The sequence below is a fragment of the Talpa europaea genome (genome assembly GCF_964194135.1).
Source record: "Talpa europaea genome assembly, chromosome: 12".
Classification (NCBI taxonomy): domain Eukaryota; kingdom Metazoa; phylum Chordata; class Mammalia; order Eulipotyphla; family Talpidae; genus Talpa; species Talpa europaea.
Window position 1 is genome coordinate 102,436,042 of NC_140079.1, and position 23,940 is coordinate 102,459,981.

The 23,940-nt window shown below is 72.0% G+C and overlaps 4 protein-coding genes across 5 annotated transcripts; 2 read left to right on the forward strand and 2 right to left on the reverse strand.

The window, feature by feature from the left end:
* Positions 1-56: 56 nt before the first annotated feature.
* On the forward strand, positions 57-7,272 carry ECI1 (enoyl-CoA delta isomerase 1; the record flags this gene model as incomplete). The annotated part of the gene is made up of 7 exons (XM_084248921.1): positions 57-108; positions 191-304; positions 3,100-3,227; positions 5,149-5,295; positions 5,860-5,981; positions 6,064-6,242; positions 6,868-7,272. The coding sequence occupies 7 exons, from the start codon at positions 57-59 to the stop codon at positions 7,032-7,034; spliced, it is 909 nt and encodes a 302-aa protein (XP_084105047.1). The 3' UTR covers positions 7,035-7,272.
* Positions 7,273-8,434: 1,162 nt separating this feature from the next.
* DNASE1L2 (deoxyribonuclease 1 like 2) lies at positions 8,435-9,950 on the reverse strand (the record flags this gene model as incomplete). Of its 2 annotated transcripts, XM_084249640.1 has the most annotated exons (7): positions 8,435-8,488; positions 8,748-8,999; positions 9,090-9,202; positions 9,275-9,375; positions 9,457-9,540; positions 9,624-9,712; positions 9,807-9,950. In XM_084249640.1, 7 exons carry the CDS (start codon positions 9,948-9,950, stop codon positions 8,435-8,437), a joined length of 837 nt encoding a protein of 278 aa, XP_084105766.1. The 2 variants fall into 2 exon arrangements, with proteins under 2 accessions (XP_084105766.1, XP_084105765.1); XM_084249639.1 differs by having other exon boundaries at positions 9,090-9,375.
* Positions 9,951-10,980: 1,030 nt separating this feature from the next.
* On the reverse strand, positions 10,981-18,690 carry E4F1 (E4F transcription factor 1; the record flags this gene model as incomplete). Its single annotated transcript, XM_084250268.1, has 13 exons — positions 10,981-11,512; positions 11,580-11,713; positions 11,793-11,991; positions 12,126-12,343; positions 12,431-12,536; positions 12,754-12,918; positions 13,206-13,375; positions 13,456-13,611; positions 13,678-13,798; positions 13,876-14,091; positions 15,714-15,788; positions 16,521-16,672; positions 18,537-18,690. 13 exons carry the CDS (start codon positions 18,688-18,690, stop codon positions 11,093-11,095), a joined length of 2,286 nt encoding a protein of 761 aa, XP_084106394.1. The 3' UTR covers positions 10,981-11,092.
* Positions 18,691-21,970: 3,280 nt separating this feature from the next.
* On the forward strand, positions 21,971-23,062 carry PGP (phosphoglycolate phosphatase; the record flags this gene model as incomplete). Its single annotated transcript, XM_084250526.1, has 2 exons — positions 21,971-22,622; positions 22,737-23,062. The coding sequence occupies exons 1-2, from the start codon at positions 21,986-21,988 to the stop codon at positions 23,060-23,062; spliced, it is 963 nt and encodes a 320-aa protein (XP_084106652.1). The 5' UTR covers positions 21,971-21,985.
* Between the last annotated feature and the right edge of the window lie 878 nt (positions 23,063-23,940).

A 23,940-nucleotide genomic window follows, 5' to 3' on the forward strand; every position in this document is an offset into this window, starting at 1 on the left:
CCGCCCCCGCGGAGAGGCCACCCCGCGACGCCGCGCCCCCGCCCGGCCCAGCCAAGATGGCGCTGATGGCGGGGCTGCGCGTCCGGGCGCGCGCTCTGCTCCGCGCCGGTGCGTGACCTGGGGCTGCCGGGCTGGGCCGGGCCGGGCCGGGGGCCGGCGGGCTAACGGGCCTCGGTGCTGCCGTTCGCAGGGTCCCGGCTCCGGGGCGCGGCCCTCGCACGGACGGAGGCGGCGGCCGGCTTCGGGGACGGCGTGCGGCGCTTCGGGAGCCAGCGGGTGCTGGTGGAGCCGGACCCGGCCGCAGGTAAGCGCCCCGCGCGCCCCCGCCCGCCCCGGCCCGAGCGACGCCGGGGACCCTGCGGGCACGAGCCGGAGCCCCGAGTTCGAGCCGGGGCTGCGCATTGGGGCTCCCCGGCTCTGAGAGATGAGTGTGGGCGGGTCCTCCGTGCGGGCGACGCGCCGTGAACTCCTGCCCTGCTCGGAGTAAAGCGTGTCCCCGCGGCGGGCGGCCCGGGCACTCCGAAGCCCCCCGGCGCTGTGGCAGAGCTGCCCGCAGCTGTTCCTGCGGGCCTCGGCTTGGGGGGCGCGTCTGGTCGTGGGGCCTGCACCCCTCCTGCCACCGCCCTGCCCGGGCAGCGGGGGGCCCCCGCAGGCCCAGCCGCAGCCTCGCCCTCCCCGCCCCTGAGCGCGCACAGACTCGGGTGCTGCCCTGAGACGAGGGCGCCCGCTCCCTGCTCGGGTCTCTCCTGTAGCCCCTCTGGGTCGGGGGCTGCCTGAGCGCGGGTGCGAGGGGCCCGGGGGGCTCCGCTGCGCAGCCCACGAAAGCCCCGCTTCGGGGAGCAGTCGTCATCTTGCCGCGCGCCTCCAGGGTGACACGCTTGGGCCCAGGCCTGGGCGCTGCCCGCCTGCGGGCCGGTGGCGCACAGTGAGTCTGGGTTATGTAAACAAGCGCTGGGGCTGTGGTGAGAGAAGTGTTTACCCGCGGGCTCTGCCATCTCTATTTTGCGGTGGCACAGCCAGCTGGAAAGTAGAGCTGAGGTGAGAACACCAGACCAGACCTGCATCCGCCCTCCCCTCCCCTCCGTGGGAGCAGCCTCCTGCCTTGGGCGCTCTCGGGGAGTCCGCGGTTCTCAGCGGCCTTAGCTTCTGCTCCTCGTCCCCGCCCGCAGCACCTCGGGGTCCTCCCTGCGCTCAGCTCGCGCCGCCACCTCGTGCCGTCCAGGTTCGTCCAGTTCTTGGGTAACTCACGGCCACCTCTGGCCTCCTTACCTTTCCCCCAGTTTCTGTGACCGCCCCAGCGGCCTGCAAATCTCCAGGGTCAACTTTAGAACGTCTGGAGAGCGGGCCCTGGAGTTCGGCTGCCTGCAGCCAGGGACAGCCTCCAGCTCTCGGCCCCCGCCCGGAGGCCCCTCCGCAGTGACCCTCGAGGACTGAGTCCTCCCAGCGAGGGGCCCTCGTGCACCATGGGGCCTGCCGTGGGGGCCCCGCGACCAGAGCCAGCTGGCCGGCAGCTCGGTGTCCGCAAGGGCAGGCCCTGCCCCGCTTCCCTGCTGCTGGCAGGGCGAGTGGACGTGGGGGTGTGGACAGCTGCCCCTGTAACCTCAGCTTCCTCCCGAAACGGGGAAACCACATGGCCTGCTGCAGGGCTCCTGGCACGTCGGGTCCTTGGAGTTTGCTAAAGAAACTCCAGCCATTTGTACGCCACGAACGGAGAACTTGCGGAGACGTAGGGGCCGCGAGGACGGCGGGGAGGGACAGGCTGTGCGGCGCCCACCTCCCTGTCCCCGCATGCTGACCTGCCGCGCCGTCGCAGAGGAGGCGGGGTGGACGTGCAGGGCTGCTCGGCTCCTCCAAGGCCAGGGGGCCAGAGGTCGAAAGCCAGGTGTCCTCAGACCCCGGCCCCTCGGGCATCCTCGGCCTGCGGCTGCATCGCTGCAATCTCTGCCCTCACCAGCCTCTCCTGCGTCCCTTCCTCACGGCCCTCCTGCAGCAGGACCTGGGCCTGCCCGGCCACCTCCGACCCCGCGCGGGGCGGAGAGTTGGGACTCGGCGAGCCCTCAGGGGGCGCCGCCCGGCAGCAGTGACGGCCAGCTGAAGGGGAGGGGGGTCCGGGCTGGCGCTCCTGGGCCAGGGCCTCTTCCTTCGCCTTCTGCCCGGGACGCTGGCGTCCTGGGCGGGCCGGGAGCGGCAACCCCAGAGGAAGCCCTGGCAAGGTTCTTTCTGCTCAAAGTCCATGTTGGCCCTGCCCTTCTCAAAGTCAGCCCGCCTCCGGCCGGGAGAAAGGGGAAACTCCGACCGCGCTCTGGCCGGCCCCTCTGAGTGGGCACGACCCCCAGCTCGGTCCGCCGGCCCCCTGGCTCCCCGCGAGCTGGGAACACGGCTGAAAACCGAGCAGGTCCAGCGCCGCCCTCCTGCCCTCCGCGCCGCCCCCAGGGTCTGCAGTGCCGTGGCCGTGTGGCACTTGGCCCGGCCTGGACAGAGGCGGCGGCCCCCAGGGCAGCGGGTGGGCCCCTAAGTGGCCACCGAGCAGTGCCCTGTGATCCGAGAGCGAGTCCTCGGGCGGAGGACGCAGCGCCCGGCTGCTCGCGACGGAGCGTTTCGGTCTCGTCCTGCTTATTGCCAAAGTGGCTCTCGGGCGCCTGGGAAGGGAAGAGCGGCCGTAACAGTGCAGAGGGCGCCCAGGTCGCTGTAAGATAGACCTGACCGTGACGATAAGAGCCTTCCTGTGCACGCGGTTTCCTGCCTCCTGTGCCCCAAGGGGCTCCGGGGCTCCCCTGAGCTGCAGAGGGGCTGAGGCAGAGGCGGCGGCCAGCGGGGGGGCCTGCCACAGTTGCATCTCCTCCCCCTGGCCGGCTCGGGGGTGCTGGGGGTGCCGGGCGGAGGAGGAGGGCAGCCACGCCCCCGCTCGGGGGGCCTGGGAACCTCCAGTGAGCAAAGCCAGCGCAGGGCACACCGGTCTGGCCCCGCGGGTGTGACGTGTCCGGAACGGGCAAACCCACAGATGGGGTGGGGGTGGCAGGGGAACGCCGACGATGCCCCATGCCCGGCGGGGTAGGACCCCGGGGTGGGCGTGAGCGCTCCTCTCCCTTTCCAAACCAGGGGTCGCGGTGGTGAAGCTGAAGAACCCCCCAGTGAACAGCCTCAGCCTGGAGCTGCTGACCGAGCTCGCCATCAGCCTGGAGAAGCTGGAGAATGACAAGACCTTCCGCGGCATCGTCCTGACCTCGGTGGGTGCAGCCGGGCTCTGGGACCGCAGGCCACCCTGTGCGCGGGCTGGTCCGGAGACGCCTGAGCCAAGAGCTCTGCGGGGGCCTTGGCCGAGGGGGCGCAGGCACCCCGGGAGGACTGTGGTTGTTTCCCCGGCAGGACCCCCCGGAGGACCTCGGTGCCCGCAGCCCAAGCCTGGGTGCAGGTGGGGGAGGCTTTTTTTTTTTTTTTTTTTTTTAATACAAGCACTGGGCACAGTCAGAAGCGCGGGAGGGTGAGAGAATCCACCAGAGCCAGAGCGGGGAGCAGAGCAGGCAGAAGGACCGAAGGACACTGCTGAGGGGAGCAGCGGGCGGCAGGAGAGGTCTGCGCGCCATGTGGGACCCTCGCCAGTGGCCGGGGATTGATCCGGCACTGCAGAGGCTGCGGACAGCTTCGCAACCCAGCGCTCAACCACTGCGCCACCGGGGAGGCCTAGGGGGAAGCATTTTTTTGCTGGAATCCCCTAGAGCCCACGTGGGCCCTGTTTCCCGTGGGGCGGGCTCTGCTCCCTCCTGGGCTCTCCAGGGAAGCTCAGCATGCCAGGTGGCCCTGGGCCAGCAGCAGTGGTTTCCTGGGGGAGCGTGGGCAGCTGCAGCCCCAGGGCATGCGCCGTTGCCAGGGGAAGGTGCTGCTCCTGCTCGCCAGGCGCTTTCCACACCCAGACCCGTCGGTCCTGCCTCCCTCCAGCGGTGTCCGCCCACAGCTCCACCCAGGGGCTGACCGTGGAGACCAGCAGGTGGGCGGGCAGCACAGTGCTGACCTCAGCTGTCCTCTGTCAGGTCACCTTGCAAGTTAGGAGGAGCCACAGACACGTGTCACCTGGGCTCCTGCAGCTCAGGACCACACCCCCAGCCGAGGACCATACAGGCCGAGTCCCAGGTCAGGGTTTCCAGGTGGGCGCCCTGGGGAGGCTCCTCCGCCCTCCCAGCACAGGGTGCTCCTGCCCCCACTGTGCAGCACCTCTCTGCCGGGATGCGGGTCACGGGACCCAGGGGTCCCCTCCAGGGTGGCCTCGCCTGAGCACACCTGCGGTCTCATTCCCACAGGCGAGCAAGACTGACCCATCTCTGGGGTCGCGACCCGGCCCGCCGGTGGCTCTTGCACAGGCGGGAGCGGGGTCTTCATTGGGTCCTCCCGTGCACACGCCAGCTCCCTACCCGGCGTCTGTGGCCATAAAGGTCTTGGATTTGGGGCTCTTGGTGGGAAAGGTAGGGGGTCTGTCTGGCGTCCTGCTGCGTACCCCCCAGGGCCAGACGGTGGGCCTGGGCCGTGGGTGCCGCCTCCGCTCTGCTGGGCCTTCCAAGTCCTAGGAGCAGAACCCTTGCGGAACAGAGGGCCGCCTGGAGACGCAGCGCCACGCCACTTGTGGTTCCCCCGGCCGCGTCGCCAGAGGCCGGGCGTGGGAACGTGCCTTCCCAGCCCTCCGGCCCCCCAGCACTCAGGCCGCGCCACGTCAGCCCAGGCCCAGGAGCCCTGTGCGCCCCATGCGGTGGCCTGTCCTCAGCTGGCAGGGCCTGTTGCCACAGCCCGGGCATCCCCACCTCCCCTCCGTCCTTGCTCCTGCCCCATCCCTGACGGCGGTGTTCGGCACGGGACACCGCCTTCTGGGTCATTCCCCAGATTAGTGTGTCGGGCCCGACAGGCCGGCGCTCCGTCAGGCTCGGCCTGCCTGTCCTGCCTGTGTGCGGGCGGGCAGCCCTGGACCCTGGGAGCCAGGATGGGGAGCCTGCCCCGGCTCCCGTACTGCCCCTTCAGACCTGGAGCCGGCAGGGGAGGGGCGTCCCCGGACAGGCCACTGAGTGTGCCCCTGGGGGCGCGTCCCGCCGCCTTGTCGACACGTGGGCCCGTGAGCCGGTGTGTCGCCGGGAGGCAGCCTCTGAGCCCCCCTTCTTTCCCCAGGACATCCGCGGGATCTTCTCGGCCGGCCTGGACCTCACGGAGATATGCGGGCGGAACCCGGCCCACTACGCGGAGTTCTGGAAGGCTCTGCAGGAGCTGTGGCTGCGGCTCTACCTGTCCAACATGGTCGTGATCGCCGCCATCAACGTGAGTGGCCGGGGCGGGAGTGGGGGGCATGTGGCCCTGCCCCAGGGGTGCGGGAGGACCCTCACAGCTCGGGTGTGGATGACTGCCTTCCCAGACGGGCGTCCCAGGGGGCCCTGGGGTGTGGGTGGGGACTCAGCCCCTGGGGGGCCACATGGGGCTCTGGGCAGGAAACACCCCTCTGGCCCTACCCGGGCAGGCAGGGGCGCTGAGAGGAGGGTGCGCCGCTGGCCTGGGAGCCTGCCGGGAGGGCTCCAGGGCCGGGAAGCTGTGGGGCCAGGGTTCTGGAGGGAAGGAGGCTCGGGCCTGCCGCCTCCGTGTGGGGCCTGTGGGGCCCGGAAGGAGGGTGGAGTGCATTTTGGGTTCCCAGGACGCTGCGGGGGGCTGGCCCCTCTGGCTAAGTCCGCACTAAAGCTTGCCGCCCGCGCCGGGGAGCTGTGTCTCCTGGCCACGGAGCGAGGCAGCCCTGCAGCCCCGGGGCTGAATCTGGTGGTGGACGGCCCTGGGGTGTGGCTTGGGGGCCCAGGCAGCCGCGTGGCCCCCAGCGCCGGGTCTCTCCCCACCCAGGGGGCCTCTCCGGCCGGAGGCTGCCTCATGTGCCTCAGCAGCGACTACCGGGTCCTGGCCGACAACCCCAAGTGCGTCATCGGGCTGAATGAGACCCGGCTGGGAATCGTGGCCCCGTTCTGGTAAGGCCCGTGCCGGCCGGGCTCGGCTTGTCCGCGGGGGGCGCGGGGGCCGCCAGCCCGTGAGCGAGCGTCTGCGTTCTAGGTTCAAGGACTCCATGCTGAACACCATCGGGCCCCGGGCCACGGAGCAGGCCCTGCAGCTGGGGACGCTCTTCCCGCCGGCGGAGGCCCTGCGGGTGGGCCTGGTGGACCAGGTGGTGCCCGAGGACCAGGTGCAGAGCGCGGCGCTCTCGGCGATGGCCCGGTGGTTGGCCATTCCAGGTGAGGCCGCGCCCAGCTCCGGGGCCGTGGGTGTCCGTGGCTTGGGCTCGCTTCGCCCCGTCCCTCTTCCGTCTTCCCGTGGCCTCCCTGCGCATCTGTCCCGACACTCGCGCGCCCGCGGCCTTAGTTCCCACCCCAAATCCCGTCTAACTTTGCCCGAAGGCCCCCCACACACAGGTTGCGAGGGGCTGGCACAGACAGCTGCCCCGAGCCGGGCAGCAGGACGCCCGCTGGCCTTCCGAGGGGCAGGCCCAGGCACTGTCGGCAGAGCCGGGCTCGCACGCCACGCGGGCTCACGGCACGTCTACCCCACAAAGCTCAGGGTCACTGAAATTTGAATTTCATGTAATTTTCACGTTTTGATTTTTTTAAAAACTACTTTAAAAACATGAAAACCACCCTCAGCTGGTGGGGGCCGGGGGGCCGGGTTCTCGCCCCCAACAAACATTAGCGCCTTGGTGGGCGGAGCCCCGGTGGCCTCCACGCTGCCGGGTTGGAGGGCGCCTGCCTCTTGTGGGCTCCGAGCGCTCAGCGGTGGCGGCTCCTCCTCCCGTGCCCACCCACCTGCTGCACCGGCGCCCGGCCCAGGCCCTGCGGCCGGCCTCAGGTGGCCCTGTTTTCTCAGACCACGCCCGGCAGCTGACCAAGAGCATGATGCGCAAGCCCACGGCCGACCGCCTGGCCAAGCAGCGCGAGGCCGACGTCCAGAGCTTCGTCAGCTTCGTGTCCAGAGACTCCATCCAGAAGGCCCTGCAGACGCACCTGGAGAGGCTCAGGCAGAAGAAGGGTTGAGGGCGGCTCCCGGCGGCTCGGCCACCCCGCTGGGCCCTGGGGCCAGTTGGACCCCAGCTGGAAAGCACGCTCAGCTGTATCTTGCTGGTCCCCCCTCAAGGCCCGGCGCCCCAAGGCCCCGCACCCCCATGTGTGCCTTCCTGCCTGGTGGGCCCGGCCGAGGGCGGCTGGGGCGTCAGTCTGGACCTCGACCACGTCACCAGGCGTCTCCTTCTCAGGACAGAAGTGTGAATAAAGTCCTCGGCTGGCCTGTCCCGCCGCTGGAATGTCTGATGGCTGGAGGGGCCGGGCCAGGGGCCCTAACGAGCCCCCCAAGAAGCCCCGCCCTCAAGAGCGCCGTGTTTGCCCTGAGATGAGGGGAGCTCAGGACTCAGGTGGGGCCTTGGGGCCCGGCTCTTGTGAGCTTCCTGTGCCCCGTGCGCCCCGGCGCTTCCTCCAGAGCAGCTTCCCCAGACCGGACGTGCTGCTCCCGGGCGAGGCCTCTCCTCCTGTATGGTCATGCCGGCCGGAACCCCGCCCAGCAGAGGTGCGTCAGCACCCGTCGGGCCTGTAGGGTGCTGTGCCCGGTCCTGCTTGCCCTCCATCCTAAGGAGCGGGGCCAGCCCGGGACTCAGGCTGCCATCCACCCCCATCATCTTTCCCCAGGAGGGAACCTGGGGGGATGCCCACCCCGAGGGGTGCAGGTTCCTGGGGCAGGACCTCACCCAACCCACCTGCCTGAGCTGGAGGACCTGGCCGCCGGCCACCCGCTGAGGGCTCCCTGATATCCAGGCCTCTGACCGGCGGGGGGCACAGGGCCGGGCAGGGCCCTTGACACAGGCGACACTGGGATGCAGCACTTGGGGCTGCAAGAGGGCCGGTGGCCAGGAGGTGGCCTTGCGTTGAATGTCCTGGACAGCAAAAGAGCGTGTGCCTAGCTGCCCACCCTCGGTACAAGCACTGGGCGTTGGCAATTTGCACTGGAGAGAGAAGGTGCTTGGGCTCTCCAGTATGAGCCAGACCCTGAGGCCAACCTGGCCTGGAGGCGGTCAGGGTCCGGTGGGACATGAGACAGGTGACCAGGCTGACAGGACCCACTGGCCTGTGGGGCTGAGGTTTGTGCCCCAGAGTTCCTGAGTCCTGGGAACGGGCAGGAGGCCTGGAGCCTCCTGTGAGGTCCTGGCTGAGCGCTTGCTGGGCACTGCTCTCCGCCCAGCACTTCACAGGTGTCCTCACCACCCCATGAAGGTGGTGATGGGGACCCACTCTACACACGGGGAAGCAGCCTGAGTCACCCTCAAGCGCATCCATGGCCTCTTGTCCAGGCCCAGCTGATCCGGCCCGGGGGCTGTGATGGGGAATGAATGGCCTCACCCTGAAGAGCCCCTGGGGCTGTCCCCCCTGGCCAGGCCTCAGGGCTGTCAGTGGGACTTGAGGGTCACCTCCACCGGGAAATGGTCGCTGATGGCAAGAGCCTGGAGGGAGGAGGAGAGGGTTTCGGAGGCCCTGCTGGGCAGCCAGGCAGGGGGGTGGGGGGAGCCCTGCCCCCGTGGAGCCCACCCCCGCAGGTGGAGGCAAAGGACAGCTGGGTGCCCGCCCGGAGTTGCTCGGCTGGGCGCGGCTGGCCCTCTGGGGCGTCTCTAGGAATGCCAGCCCGAAGGCAGGCGGCGGCGCATGGGGTGAGCTGAGCAAGCCTGGGGCGCAGGTCAGGTGCCCGCGGCGGCCGGCGCTCACCTGGGCCTGGTCCAGGCCGAACTCCTCCCTGAAGTCGCGCACGGCGGCCGACTGGGGCTTCAGGCTGCGGCGCAGGCGCGCGCCGCAGGCCACGATGCGGTCGTAGGCGCAGTCCGAGTTGCCCACGGTGGTGTCGGCGCCGTCGGGGATGAGCCAGCGGAAGAGCTCGCTGCTGCGCAGGCGGATGGCCGGCCAGTCGTGCGCGCGCACGTAGCTGCAGTCCGCGTTGAAGTCGCCCAGGAAGAGGATGTCCTGCGGGCGGCGGGGCGAGGGCGAGGGCGTGGGCGCGCGCCGGCACCCGCGCACCCCGGGCGGGCCGGGCCGAGGGGCGCGGGGGCTTACGTCGGTGCCCCACTTGTCGATCACGTCCAGGTACACGTCGTAGAGCGCGTCGATCTCCGCCACGGCCTGGTGGGGCGCCGCGTGCAGCGGGACCAGCACGAACTCCTTGGCGGCTGCGGGGGGCGGCGGGGTCAGCGGGGCGGGGGGCGGGGGGGTCCGCGGGGCGGGGCCGGGCGGGGCCTCACCGGAGCCGGGGGCCGAGAACTTGACCACGAAAGGTTCGCGGCTGAAGGCGTCCTCCGGGTCCGGGTACTGGTACGTGTCCGCGACGGACGCCGCGTCCTTCCTGGAGGCAGAGGGCGGGTGGGCGCGCCCAGCCGGCCACCTCCCGCCGCGCCCCGCCCCCGCCCCGCCCCCGCGCGCTCACCTGTACACGAACAGGTACATCTCCTTGTACTGCTCGCGCCCCAGCGGCGCGCTGCTCACGAAGCCGTACTCGTGCGCGGACAGGCTGCGGGGACGGCGGCCGGGGGTCAGGCGCGGCGCCGAGGTCTGGGCTCCCGCCCGGCCCGACGCCGGCCCCGCCCGCCACACCTGTTGATCTGCTGCATGAGCTCGGACACGGCGCTCAGGTCCGGGTCCCGCACCTCCTGCACGAGCGCGATGTCGTAGCCGGCCAGGATCTGGGGGGCCGGCAGGGGCGGAGTCACGCCGCGCCGCTTCACCCCGAGCCCCGCCGCGCCCCGGGCCGCGCCCCGCCCGCCCGCCCCCCCTCACTTGCGCGATGACGCCGCCGCAGGCCGGGTCCGACACTTTGCTGTCGCCGAAGCTCTGGATGTTGAAGGCTCCGATGCGCAAGGCTGTGGCCCCGGCAACCCCCAGCGCCCAGAGCGCGACCAGCAGGGCCCGGGGCCCACCCATGACGCGGCTGGGAAGGACAGACACGGCCGCCTGGGCCGGGCGGGAGTGGGGCTCAGGCCCACCTTGGCGCGGCCGGCAGGTCCGGCCCCCTCTGCTCAGGCGCATCCCTCCCCCGCGCCCCGGGGCCCTGGCAGCGCCGAGGCACGGCCTCTCCCGGGCAAACAGCGAGGGAGCGGCCCCCACCCAGCCCCTGCTCAGCCCAGCCCCACTCACCCCGACGCGGACTCGCTCGCAGAGGCGCGGGGTCTGAGGTCCAGCCGGGAGGGCGCGGGTGGCGCAGACTGCACAGGCTTGGTCTGCCAGCCGCGCCGGCACCAGCCCGGCCAGTATTTGAGGCCCAGCTCAGGGAGGGGCCGGGCTGCACTGGGTCCCGCCCCCTCAATGAAGTTGGCCTCTGCAGGCCCCCTCCCGCGGTGACCCCAAAGGACCAGCCCTGCCAAGACAGCAGGGAGCCTCTCTGGCTGCAGGCTTGCCCCAGACTCAGGAGCCCCGGCCAGGCCCCCCAGAGCGGCCTCGAGACTGAGGGCAGCCACGCCTGTGGCCCAGGGGGATGCCCGTCCCGCCCCTAGGAACGAGGTCACCCTGCATCTCCCCGCCCAGCCGCGTGCCCCGGGGAACTAAGGCCGCACACCCCGGAGAGCAGCCTCCTCGCCAGTCCACAGCCTCCGGCTGCTTCTCTGGCACGTGGTGACCTCGGGGTAAAAAGTCAGGACCCCTGGGTCCCCCAACACCCGTCTCCAGCCCAGAGCGGCCCCAGGGGCGTTGGCCGGGAAGCAGCACCCCTCCCACCCACACGGCAGGGCCGCTGGGGTCACGCTTGGGCTGGGCGGGGCGCAGGAGCCCGCCGGGTCACATGCCAGCACGCCCACGCACCGCCACGGAGCCGCCAGCCCTGGGCGGGGTGACGGGCAGCGTCTGAGGGGCCCCGGGCCGCCGCGCCGCGGTGGGAACTGCCGGCCCCCAGGGCTGCCCCGCGCGGTGTAAGCTGTGGGTTTTCACATTTTATTGTAAAGCAACAAAATCTCTGGGTATGTACAAGCCCCGCCTCCTCGGCACGCCCGGGTCCTGCGTGGCGCACCTCCGCGCCAGCCCCCGGGGGCGCAGGCAGGGTGCCCGAGGCCCCCGCCCCGCCCCCAGCCCCGCTAGACGATGACCGTCTGGACCTCCAGCTGGCCCTCCGGAGAGGCGATGACCAGCTCGCCCGCGTGCTCCAGGATCTCGATGTCCTCGGAGGAGACCATGGTGACAGTGGCCTGCTCGGCACCGCTGGCGCCGGCGCGGGCCGTGAGCACCGTGCCCTCGCTGATGGCCGAGGCCAGGGTCATGGCCACCTGCTCCGTGAGGCTCTCCGGGGTGGCGATGGTGATGGTGTCGGCGGCGGCGGCCTCGGGGCCCAAGCCGGCCTCCTGGTCCATGGTGACGTTCTGCACGATGATCTGGTGGCCCGCGCTGGCCTGGTGCACGATCTGCCGCACCACCTTCATGATGTGGCTGTCCACCTCGGCCTGCGCGCCCCCGAGGACCTCGGCCGCCTCGCTGCTCTCCGCGTCGTCCCCCGCGGCCTGCGCCAGGACAGAGGTCAGCCGCGGCGCCCGGCCCCAGCCCCCCGCGCCCCGGGCCCGCGCCCACCTCGATGATGTACTCCTGCGTGTCGGCCACCACGGACGAGAACTCCACCAGCACGGTGTGCGGGTCCTCCGCCAGCACGGCGGCCGCGGGGCTGTCGTCCACCAGCAGCTCCTCCACCTCCAGCAGGCAGCCCCCTGGGGGCGGAGGCGCGGGTCGAACGCGGTGGCGCCCCCGCCCCGCCCGCCCGCCCGCCCGCGCGCGCGCGCCGCCGACCTTTGGTGCGCAGGTGCCGGTTGAGCGTGCCGTGCTCGGCGAAGCCGCGGCCGCAGCGGTAGCACTTGAAGGGCTTCTCGCCCGTGTGGTGCCGCACGTGCCGCACCAGCGAGCCCTTCTCCCGGAAGCCGCGGCTGCAGAACGGGCACACGTGCGGCTTCTCCTCCAGGTGCGTCCGGAAGTGCACCTGCTGCGCGTTCTGCGGAGACCCGCCCTCAGCGCCGGCCCGGCCCCGCCCGCGCCCGCCCACCTCGCGCGGAGGGCGGGGGCGGCCGGCCGGCCGGGCCGGGCGCGGGGAGCCCGCGGGGGGGCACCAGCGGGGCGCGGGCCCACCTTGGTCTTGTAGCGCTTGCCGCACTCGGGGCAGGGGTAGGGCCGCTCGTCGGAGTGGACGCGCCGGTGGCCGCGCACGTGCGCGATGGTCTTGTAGAGCTTCCCGCAGTCCCCGCAGCGGAAGCGGCGCTCGTGCACGTGCGCCTCCTGGTGCTTCTTGAGCAGGTAGGCCTTGGGGAAGGCCTTGCCGCACTGCAGGCACGTGAACAGCCGCGGCCCTGCGGCGCCCGCGTCAGGTCAGGCCCGGCCCGGCCCGGCTGCGCGCCCCCGCCAGGCTCCCGCCAGGCTCCCGCGCGGCCACCCACCTGCGTGGCCCCTCTTGTGGGCCTCCAGGGTGGCTGCCGTGGGGAAGGTCTCGCTGCACTGTGGGCACGGATGGGTCCTGGGTGCCGCCGAGACCTCGTGGGCCTCCTACGGGGTCCACAGGCGCCTTCAGCACCCACGCGGCCGGCCAGGGCGCCCCTAGGACAGCCGCGGGCCCATCCTGGAGCCCCCACCTGGGCCAGGAAGGCCGGCAGGGGGCGCGCCACTCGGAGGGTGCAGCCAGCAGGCCGGTGGCCAGGCCAGAGGGGTGGCCTTGGACCCGGGCCTCCCGAGGGAGCCTGCCCATCCCCGCGACTGCCCCCACCTGCTCCACGTCCAGCAGCGGCAGTTCTGGGGGCCGAGAGGCGGGCCGGGCGGCGTCCTCCCCAGCGCCCCTGTCAGGCACGAGCCCGGAGTTCCGCATGGCCTGGCGCAGAAGGTTCTCCCGGCCGCCCTCGCTGGCGCCGGGGGGCTCCTCGGGGCCCGGGGGCTGTGGGGAGGCGGAGGGAGGGCTGGCTGTGTGGCCAGGACCCCGGCACAGGGCAGCCCCACCCAGGCCGGGGGGACACGGCGCCCTCACTCAGAGGCCCCTCGGGGCCACGGGGCCAGCTGCCCTGGCCTCTGCTCCTCCCCTCGGGCCTGCCCAGAGTAAACTGGTGCTCCCACCCCGCCTCCCGTGGCCCTGCAGCCAGGCAGCGCTGGGAGCCGGCACCCCTGCTCCCGCCAGAGCTGCTGCCCTGGCCAGAGCTGAAGAGGTGAGCCCGCCCCCCACCCCACCTCCGGGGCCAGGCCTTTCACGCCCAGGGGGAGCTCCTGCATCTGGACATGGACTTCATGGATGACCGTGCCCTTGGCGTCGGTCACCAGGTGGATCACCGGCGACGTGTCCATGGGCTCGCCTGTCACGGACGGCGATGCGATGGTCCCCACCGTGGAGGCGCCAGGCCCTTTAAGGGAGTCCAGAGTGAGGGTGCCCGAGGGCTGGCCAGGCGGGGGGGGGGGGGCACGGGCACCCCACCCCCCTGACCTGCAGGCGTGTCCTCTTTGCCCACCACCACCACGTCCTTGCTCATGCCGAAGCGTATTTTTTCTGTGCACGGGGTGAGAGACTTGAGGTGCCGGGTCAGCGCGCCCGACTCCCGGAAGCTCTTCCCGCACTTGGCACACTTATAGGGGCGCTCGTCTGCGGAGAGAAGGGGGTCAGCCTTGGCGGCGCGGGCCGGGGCGCGGGGGAGGCGCGCGGGCTCACCCGTGTGCCGCCGGTGGTGGCGGATGAGCGAGCCCTTGGTGCGGAAGCAGGCCCCGCACAGCTTGCACTCGTGGTCCTTGCGGCTGCTGTGGGTGATCATGTGGGCCTTGAGGATGCTGCCCTGTGGGGAGGGGCGGCCGGCTCAGCGCCTGGGGAGGCGGGCGTGGCACCCCCCCACCCCCGCCCGCCCCGGCTCACCGTCTTGAAGGTCTTGCGGCACAGCGCGCACACGTAGCGGCCGTCCTTGTTCACCAGCAGCTTGACCTGGGCCTGCTCGCCCGGCCCCGCCGGCCCCGGCCCCCGACGGTGGGGGCTGCCCGAGGCCTCTGCCATCTCGTCGTCCCCCGGCTCCGCCTCGGCGCCCACGATGACCTCTTTGATGTGGCCGCCACCTGCGGAGATGGGCGCCTGAGTCTTCCGGGCCCGGAGCTCCCGGCCCGGGATGTGCAGTGGGGACCCCGCACGAGCACAGAGCCCCCGCCGCCTGGCGCTGCCCCCCGCCTGGCCCCTGGGAACGCGGACGCCTGCCCCAGGGGTCCCTGGCCGGGCCGGCAGCCGTGGGCTCGCCCAGGCCGGAGAAGCCGGGCCGCCGCGCCTTCCGAGCGGGAGCTGGCAGCGGGCTCGGCCACGCCGGGAGCACGTCTGGGGGTCTCGGCGCGGAGACGCGCGGCGTGGGAAACGGCGGCGAAGCCTCTTCCTAGACACCGTCCGCCGGGCCGGGCCGGGCCGTGCCAAGATGCCGCGGCGGCCGGAAGAAAACGCCGTGAGCCAGCGCGCCGCGGGCGAACCCGGGGACGGGGGTGGGGGGGTTGGGGGGGGCGCGGCCACGGGAGTCCCGGGGAGAAACTCAAGTTTGTTTCCAGGAAAGCGGCGGGAGGGCCCGGGTGGGTGTCCAGCCCCTCGACGGTGGCGCCGGCCCAGCCCGACCCCAGCCCCGGACTCTGGCCCTGGACTCCAGAGCAGCTGACGCCAAGGGACACCCAGGATGCTGGCAGAGGGGGACGTTCCCAAGGGTGCAGAAGCAGCAGGGGGTTCCCGAGGGCCCCAAAAGAGGTGCCAAGCAAGGCCTGAGTGGTTGGAGGCAGGTGGTGGGAAGGACCCGGCGGACCCAGAGCCCAGGGTTGCCGCCTGACTCAGGAGCTTGTTTTCCTGTGTGAAGCCACCCACCCAGAAACCGACGCCCCGCCAGGGCCCCGCCTGCTGCGCTCAGGAATGCCGTGGGGAGGCGGCCTGGGGACAAGGGCAGGTGTCTGCCCCTCCTGAGCCATCTCTCGGGCTCCTCCACCCCCTCTTTCTGCCCCAGTGAGCCCCAAGGGCTTCCAAAGGTCAAGGTCGACCTGTTGCCCAAACCTGCTTCCTGTCCAGTCGCCCACTCGCGCACCTGCCACAGCGCCTGCCCAGTGGGCCCCCGCCCGGAAACCACTCCCTCCCCACTGCCCACCCCCAGCGGGCCTCCCCCTTCCGACGTGGGCATGCCCAGCTCCCTCTGAATAGCCCCCTGCCCACCGCTGGCCTGTCCAGGATGAATCGGTGTGAGCCCCCACCGCCGCCGGGCATCAGCCTGCACTTTGACTTAGAAGCAGCCATCAAAGAGGCGGCTGGGCTGCCGCTCGTAAACGCGCATCGGGGAGCGGGTGGGGGTGGGCACGCTGGGACATGAGGAGCAAGGTCAGGCAGCAGGTCAGGGCCAGCTGGAGCAGCGGGTGTGCCCTGGCACCGCCCCACCGCACCCGAGCCACAGCTGCAGCGGGCAGGAGCAGGAAAGCGCGGAGGCAGAAGCGGGGAAGGTCCTGGAAGACCAGGCAGAGGTGGGGACGGTGGCAGGAGGGGGTGCCTGTGCTGCCAGGGTGCCCCAGGGCTGCAGGCGCCTGCTCCCTCGGTGCTGGCAGATCAGTGCCCTGCGGGAGGTGCACAAGCAGCCTCATCCCCGGCCAGCCACGCGGGGTGTGCAGAGGCCCCAGCCTCCGGCCGTGTACCCTGTCCACAGCGCCTGGTCTGGGCCCCATGTGGACAGCCGGGGCTCGAGGCTTACCCACGATGTCGGGCGCCTCCACCACGATGTGGGCCACGGTGATGGGCTCCTCCCGGCCTCCTGCCGCCGCCGGCACCACCTACCGACAGGGGACAGGGGCCAGAGGACTCATCTGTGGGCTCCTGGGTTGCTGGGCTCCGAGCTCAGGCTGCGCTTGATGTCCATGGGGGCCAGCTGGGCTGGGGCTCCGCCTCCCCAGACAATCCCCTCCAACCCAGGCCAGGGTCTGGCCCTTCACTATAAGACCCCAGCCGCCTGGGCCAGACTGGAAGCACAGAGAGCCGCCCCGGGTCCAGAAGGAAGTGACTTAGAAGCAGCCACCTTAGAAGCAGGCCCTGGCGGGCAGCTCAGTGTCCCAGCCGGGGATCAGCACGGCCTGGGCCTTCCCGCAGGAGAAGGCCCGGCTGGGGACAGCGGGTCGGAGGAAGACGGCCTCTGGCTTTTCCAGTCTCCTTGCCTACTCCTGGGCCACGAGACTGGCAGGAAAGCTGCCCACAGGTGGAGGGTCTGAGGCTGTGTGTGCCCTGCCTGAGCTCACACGGGCCAGCAAAGATGGCCATTTTACGACGGGGGCTGGCCCCCAGAGCCAGCGCCTCACCAGTGCGATCCCTGGGACTGCACGAGTTGGACCCGACACCCCCAAGGCAAGACGGGCCACAGACTCCGAGGGGAGGGGTGCAGGCTGGGCCACCCCACGCCCCCAGCTGGCCCCTGCACCCCGACAGCAGAGCCCAGCCCACCTCCCCCAGGACCGGGCACCTCCCTCCACCTGCCATGCGAGGGGCATGTGTGGGGCGGGGCGGGGGCTCACCTGCTGGCCCAGCAGTGTGGCGGCACCAGGCGGGGCAGGAAGGATCTCCGGAGGGGCCCGCTGGCAAGTCCTCTGCAGCTTGTGCTGGACAAAGCCCTCCAGGGCGGTGAACTCCGCCTGGCAGCGGCCACATCTGTGCACATCGTCCTCATCTGTAAGGGGTCTGGGCTCAGGGGGCATGGCACAGGGCACCTGCCAACCAGACCTGGAGCCTCCCCTGCCAGCCCAGGCCAAACCCAGCCGAGGATGGCATCCAGAGGGACCTTCACCAGCCCTCTCCCAGGGCCTCAGAACACGCTCGGGGCCCCGGGGGCTGCCCCATCCTCTGGGAGTGTGGGGTGACCCCAATCATACACTTACGATGAGGGAGAGAGGTCCAGGGAGGGGCTGGGCAGTGGAGGGATTCACCCAAGTCAGTTGGGGGAGTGGAGGGCCCGGGTTTAAGACGAAGGGGCTGGCGCGTGCCCAGGGTCTTGGGGACCATCTCTGGGACTGGGCGGATGGGCAGAGCACATGCAGAGCACAGCGGCCTGGCCTGTGGCCTCTTCTCACTGGCCTCAGACAGGCAGCCCCGCCCCGCTCGGGGGATAGTGCACAGGTGGAACTTCCCAGAGGCCCGACCTCACGTCAGCTTCCTGCTCCTGGAGCCCCTGCGGTGTGCCAGGCAGTGCCTGCGGGCATCACCCAGTCCTATTGGGACTCCGGGGAAATGGAGATGACTGTTCCCACTTTGGAAAAGTGACTGGAAATTCACCCATGGGTGGGCGCAGGGTGGGAGCCCGAGCCTGTGGGTCTATTCCTGACGCCCCCCGTGTGCCCCAAGGCGCGGGAAGATGCCACCCCCGCCTCACACGCTGTCCCACGGCTCGGCCCAGCCCAGGCTTGGGCCTTTGGGAGCCCAGCCGAGGTCTACTGAAGCCACGAGCACAGGCCGACCACAGCCATGGCCGCCCCGGAAGGTCACGTGGCCGGCAGCTCGGTCACAGGCCAGCTGCTACGGTCCTCGCCACCCTCTGAGCCCTCCCATCTGCCTCGCCAAGCCTGATGGGGCCCAGGTGTTGCTGCGGGAAGGACCCCCGCCCCGAAAGGGAACACGTCCTCTCCATTTCACTGGCATGCGCATGGGCAGGCCCAGCAGGGCCCAGCAACCTCTGGAGACCCACCTTGGGCTGGCACTGGCCCCGGTGGTTCTGACCCTCCCCAGGCTGGACTCAGAGGAGCAGAACAAACTGAACAGGGAGCAAACGGAACAAATCCGATGGGAACAAAGCCCACCGCCGGCGTGGCCAGCCTGCCCAGGGCCAGTCGACAGCCCCCGGGCCTGGGAGGAAAGGCCGAGCGTCCTCTCCAGAGGCTCTCAGGGCCCCTGCGGGGAGGCCGCCACCAGCCTGGCCCCAGCAGTTTACATGCGGGTTCTATTTTGCATCCCCCCAACCCAGGAGGTGGCCGGAGTCAGAAGTTAGCGGCACCGGCCGGCCCTTGCTGTTTACTAGCTGGATGCCCCGGCAGGGCACATCTTTGAGCCTCCTTCTCCCCCGCCACTGGCAGGAAGGCGAACAGCAATGACCACGACGGCCACAGCAGCGCCCAGACTGTCTGAGGATGAAAGGGCGGCGCAGGGCGGGGGGGGCTCCCGAGGTCCGGGGCCACCGGCCAGGACCCAAAGCTCGAGGCCGGCCGGCGGCAGGGCCGCTCCCCGCCGCCCGCCCCGGCGCCCGGGCCGGCCGAGCCCCGAGGCCCCGCCCCCGGGGCCCCCGGCCACACCCCGGCGGGGCCCGGGGGCCTGTCAGGCGCGGGGAGGGGGCGGGGGAGGGGCGGGAGGGGCCGGCGGCTGACAGCGCGGGCCGGGCGGGGGGCGGCGGCGCTGACAGCGCGGGCCGGGCGGGGGCGCCGCCGCAGAGGCCAGGCCCGGCGGCCGCGAGGAGTCCGGCGCGGGAGGGTCTGTGGCGCCCGCAGCGAGGGCCTCCGCCGGCCCGGGCTGAGCCGCCCGCGCCCCGGCCCGTTGGGCCCCGTTACCTTCCTCGCTGAAGGTGGCGGGGAGACCGAGGAAGCCGCCGGGGGCCGAGGCCGCCGCGGCCGCGACCCCGCCCTCGCCAGCTTCCCGCCCGGCTCCGGCCCGGGCTTCTGCCGTATGCGCGGCCGTCACCCGCACTGCCATCGCGCCCTCCATGTCGCAACGCGCCGCAGGAAGATGGCGGATTTACGACCATGTCGTCATAACAACGAGCCGCGCCGAGGCCGGCCGGAGCTCCAGGGAGCCGAGGCCTCCGGGGGCGGGGCCGGCGGCCTGACGGACAGGCGGCGGGGCGGGGCCTGACGGACAGGCGGCGGGGCGGGGCCTGACGGACAGGCGGCGGGGCGGGGCCTGACGGACAGGCGGCGGGGCGGGGCCTGACGGACAGGCGGCGGGGCGGGGCGCGGGCGGCCCGGCTCGCCAGGAGACAGAGAGGGGCGTGGCCGCGCGGGCGGACGGGCGGACGGGCGGACGGGCGGACGGGCGTGCGGGGGCGCTGCGTTCCCGGGGCCGCGGGGCTGGGCCCGGGGGGGCCGAGGCGCGCGGCCGACGAGCGGCCCCTGCCGGCGAACCCCGCCGGCACCCCAGCTCCCACCAGCCACGGGGGCGGCCCCCTGCACGCTCGGGCCTCACCTCCCCGTGGCCGGGCGGCTTCGCGGGGCCGCTGCTCGCCCGGGTGGCGGGCTCCGGGCCGGCGGGCTGTCCCTCGGGTGACCGGGACGGCCCGGGGCGCGCGGCCCGCCGCCGCCCCCCCACGCCCGCCCGTCCTGGTCAGCGCGCGTGCCCGCCGTGTCCACTGCTGTCGCGGAGGGAAACTCCTGCAAGGCCGCCCGGCTGTGACCGCTGCCCGCAGACAGCGTCGAGGGAGGAAAAAGGAAGCGGCGCGCGGCGAGCCCCGCGGGGCACCCGGCCAGGAGGGGGCCCGCGGGTCTGGGGGAGTCACTGCGGGGAGCAGAGGAAAGCTGGCCGGCAGCTGGGGGTTCGCCTGCCCGCAGCCCGCCATGAGGGCCCCGCCTGCTCCGGCCAGGGGGCTGCGGGGAGGCCGCGAGTCGGGACGCCCCACCGGCCGTCCCAGCGCACCGCACCCCTCCGCGACCGCCGGGGCCGCCGCCCGCTCCTAGAAGGCGGGCTGCGCGGGCGCTCCTCGAGGCGGAGCGCTTCACAGAACTCACTCCAGATAGCGGTCACCCCTATTTTGAAGGTGAGGAGACCCAGGCTGCCGCAGCTCGGTCCAGGGCGGTGGGCAGACACCGAAGGCAAGCGCCCTGCCAGCCCAGCCTGCAGGATGCCAGAGACCGCGGCCCCGGGCAGGACGGCCTGGACAGACTGCATGGGCTCTGCCCCAGGAGGGCAAGGGCCGAGGCTGTTCAGCTGGGCGGGCGAGCTTAGCAGGAGTGGGCATCAAGCTGCGGCAGGGCTCTCCTGCTGGCTGCAGAGGTCCCGGGAGCAACAGGCGGCGCCCAGGAAGCCTCTGACCACTGTGTGAGAAAGGCCCACAGGGCCACAGCAGAGGAGCCAGGAGGGCGCCCCAGGAGGGACAAAAGGGGGGAGCGGCAGGCGGGGCTGTGGAGCAAGGGATGTGGCCAGCTTTTGGGCAGGGAGGCCCAGGAGGGCACCAGGCGAGGAGGGGGTGGCAGCTCAGTGCTCTGGGACATTCCACTCGAGGCTGTGCTGCGGAGAAATGGGCACCACATACCATATAGGTGGGGGAAGCCCCCGCAAGGGGGAAGGACGTCAAAGACCTGGTGCCCAGGGGTGGGTAACAGCAGGGGGGCTGACCACAGCGGGTGCAGAGCCAGCACTGTCCCCTGTGCCCAGGAGGCTGGGGGAACAGTTGTGGGGGGCAGGCCAGGCCTCCTGCCTACTTATCCCCAGGGGTAGAAGGGCCTCCTGGCCAGAGACATTCTGGGAGCCCCCTGTGGCCTAGCTCACAGAAGTGCTGACCTCTGAAGACACTCAACTTGCACTTTCAAACAAATCCTTGCAGCACATTCAGGTTAATTGCTGTGGGCCCCTGTCACCAGCTCGCCCCATGCCCCGTGCCGCTTCTGGGCAACCCTGGCCCCGTCCACTGGCAGGACACCTGGAGCACCTCTGTGAGTCAGGAACAGGTGATGGTCGTGCAGGTCACGCTCCTCTCCCCTCCAGACGCAGGCATCGCACCCTATTGCCACCAAGACCAGCCCTCCCAGCGAAAGCACCCTGCCTGCGCAGCCCCCTCCAGGACCTGGCCGCAAGCCTCTCCCACACCTGCCCCTCGGGTGAGTCAGGCCAAGAGCCGTGCCCGGAGCTGGCGCTTACCCAGGCCTAGGAAACCACGGCAAGTGGGCATGTCCCCCTCGGCCAGACGCACACCGTGCTGCTGGCCTCCCGCTGGATGGTGATCTTCAGGTGCAGCTGCTCAGGTCAGTCCCGCCAGCAAGCGGGAGTGGGAAGGCACAGCCCCTCCTGGGTGGGGGCACTTGGGGCAGGAAGGCTTTGCTGGACCTGTGCTTGGGGGCCTTGACCTCTGTCCTGCAGTGGGTCCCCGGCCAACAAGGACAGGGATGGGCAGTGAGTGAACAAACGGTGCTCAAGGGATCGGAGGCCGCCCGCCTGACCTGGGGGAGGGGAGTCCGGACCACATGTGATGCAGACCTGGGGCCCAGGAGACGAGCGGGTGTTGGGTCTGGACAGTCTGGCCCAGGTGGGGCCTCGGGCGGCCCGGGCCACCAATGTTCTGCCGCCTGGCCACCGCGACCGGGGCGGGAATGGCCCTCAGGAGGGGCAGCTCCGCGCCCACGGGTGGACTCAGCGCCCCGCGCCGCGGCCCGCGAGGAATGAGCAGCCGAGACGGCAGGACGGGCCTCGGCCGGGCCGCCCGCTGCTGCCCGGGCTTCCCGGGGGCGGGAGCGCTGCCCCGACCGGCGGGTCGCCCGGCGCGCAGGCGGGCGGCGGCCCCGCAAGCTGCCCTGGGCTCGCGCGCCCCGGGGGCGGCGCCTCGGCGGAGGTCGGCGGGGCAGCGACCGGGCGGGTCCCCGCGCCGCCCCGTCCCACGGCCCCGAGGGCGGCGGGCGGGCGCCGGCGGGCCGGGCCGGGCCCCCCGCGGCCCCCGCGGCCCCCGCGGCCCGGCGCGCCCGGGCTCCGGCCGCGGCCCCCGCCCCGAGGCCGACCGCGCAGCGGCGCCCGCCGGCGCCCCGCCGCGTTTCCGCAGAGGCCCTCCGCCGCCCCTGCCGGTTGGCTCCCCGCCAGCCAATCGGCGCGGCGCCCGGGCGCGCCGGCCAATGGGCGGCCGCCTCCCCGCGCCCGCCCGCGGCGGTTGGTGCGCGGGCGCCGCCGCCGCGGCCAATGGGCGGCGCGCGCGAGGGCCCGGGCCAATGAGCGCGCCGGGGGCGGGGCGGGCGCCGCGGCGGGCGGCTACGAGGAGCGGCCGGTGGCGGCGGCGGCCGGTGGCGGCGGGCGGCGGGCGGCCATGGCGGCGGAGGCCGGCGGGCGGGGCGGCCGCTGCGTGCGGCTGAGCGCCGAGCGGGCCCGGGCGCTGCTGGCCGACGTGGACACGCTGCTGTTCGACTGCGACGGCGTGCTGTGGCGCGGCGAGACGGCCGTGCCCGGCGCGCCCGAGGCCCTGACGGCGCTGCGCGCCCGCGGCAAGCGCCTGGGCTTCGTCACCAACAACAGCAGCCAGACCCGCGCGGCCTACGCCGAGAAGCTGCGGCGCCTGGGCTTCGGCGGCCCGGCGGGGCCCGGCGCCGGCCTCGAGGTCTTCGGCACGGCCTACTGCGCCGCGCTCTACCTGCGCCAGCGCCTGGCCGGCGCGCCCGCGCCCAAGGCCTACGTGCTGGGCAGCCCCGCGCTGGCCGCCGAGCTGGAGGCCGTGGGCGTCGCCGCCGTGGGCGTGGGCCCCGAGCCGCTGCAGGGCGACGGCCCCGCCGCCTGGCTGGCCGCGCCGCTCGAGCCCGGCGTGCGCGCCGTGGTGGTGGGCTTCGACCCGCACTTCAGCTACATGAAGCTCACCAAGGCCCTGCGCTACCTGCAGCAGCCCGGCTGCCTGCTCGTGGGCACCAACATGGACAACCGGCTCCCGCTCGAGAACGGCTGCTTCATCGCAGGTCCGTGCCCGCCCCGGGCCGGGGCCGGGGCCGGGGCCGGGGCCGGGGCGCCGCGGGCGGGCGGGGGGCCCCTCCCGCGCTCTGACCCGCGCCGCGCCCCTCTCCGCCCCGCAGGGACCGGCTGCCTGGTGCACGCCGTGGAGATGGCCGCGCAGCGCCGCGCCGACATCATCGGGAAGCCCAGCCGCTTCATCTTCGACTGCGTGTCCCAGGAGTACGGCATCGACCCCCAGCGCACCGTCATGGTGGGGGACCGCCTGGACACCGACATCCTGCTGGGGGTCACCTGCGGCCTGAAGACCATCCTCACCCTCACCGGGGTCTCCACGCTGGGGGACGTGCAGAGTAACCAGGAGAGTGACTCCGAGTCTCGGAAGAAAATGGTCCCCGACTTCTATGTTGACAGCATAGCCGACCTGTTGCCCGCCCTCCAAGATTAAAGATTTAGTGTCTTTAATCTCCAGAATAAAAAACATTGAAAATCGTTACCCAAATTAATAGGTGGGGCGTAGGCCGGGCCGGCTGGGCGCCCCGCAGCGGAGCCACTAGGCGTTGGCCTTGTAAGTAAAAGTTCCCGGGGAGGGCGGGGGGCGGGGGGGCTTTGTATCCAGACGCTTATATTTTGAGATGCACTTTCAAGCTTGGTGGGCATTGCGGGGGGCCTGGCGCCTTCCACGGCCAGCAGGGCGGGCTCAGCACCCGTCCGGGATTCAGGTAACCTCGGCGCCTGCTGGTGGGTGTCAGGTGGGTCTGGGGCGTCACTTCTTTTATGGAAAGATTCAGGGATCAAACCTCCTTGCGGGGCAAGGTGAGGGGCAGCTGGTGGCTTGGACTGTTACGCACTGTGCTCAGAGGGGCGTCTGGCAGGGGAGCCTGCCCCAGCTCCTCAGCTGCCGGGGGGCATGGAGCGGGGCTGCTGCCCTGCCGTGTCTTCCTGTGCGTGGGTGTGCGGTGCCGCCCTCGCTACCACCCTGAGCTTCCTCAGAAGCCACCTTGTGTCACCATTGTCTGTCACGTTGCGGGTGCCCCGGGCTGCGGCTCCCGCTCCACGCGCAGCTCTGCACACTCGGCTGAGCCTCTGCTGTCTCAGGCTGAAGTCCGCCGGCCCGGAGGGCTGGGGTGCCTCGTGGACCTCTGGGCTGCGCAGGGAGCTCAGGGCAGTGCTGTTACCTAAAAGTTTCTTTTTAGACTCTGAACAAAGTTGTCAAGTGGTGGAATTGAGTCTTACGTGTGTTGATTAATAGCTGTGCTGTGTCGTGTTGGGGAAAATCCCCGGGGAGGAGTCTCCTGCCCCTGCCAGCAGCACAGCCAAGGCTGG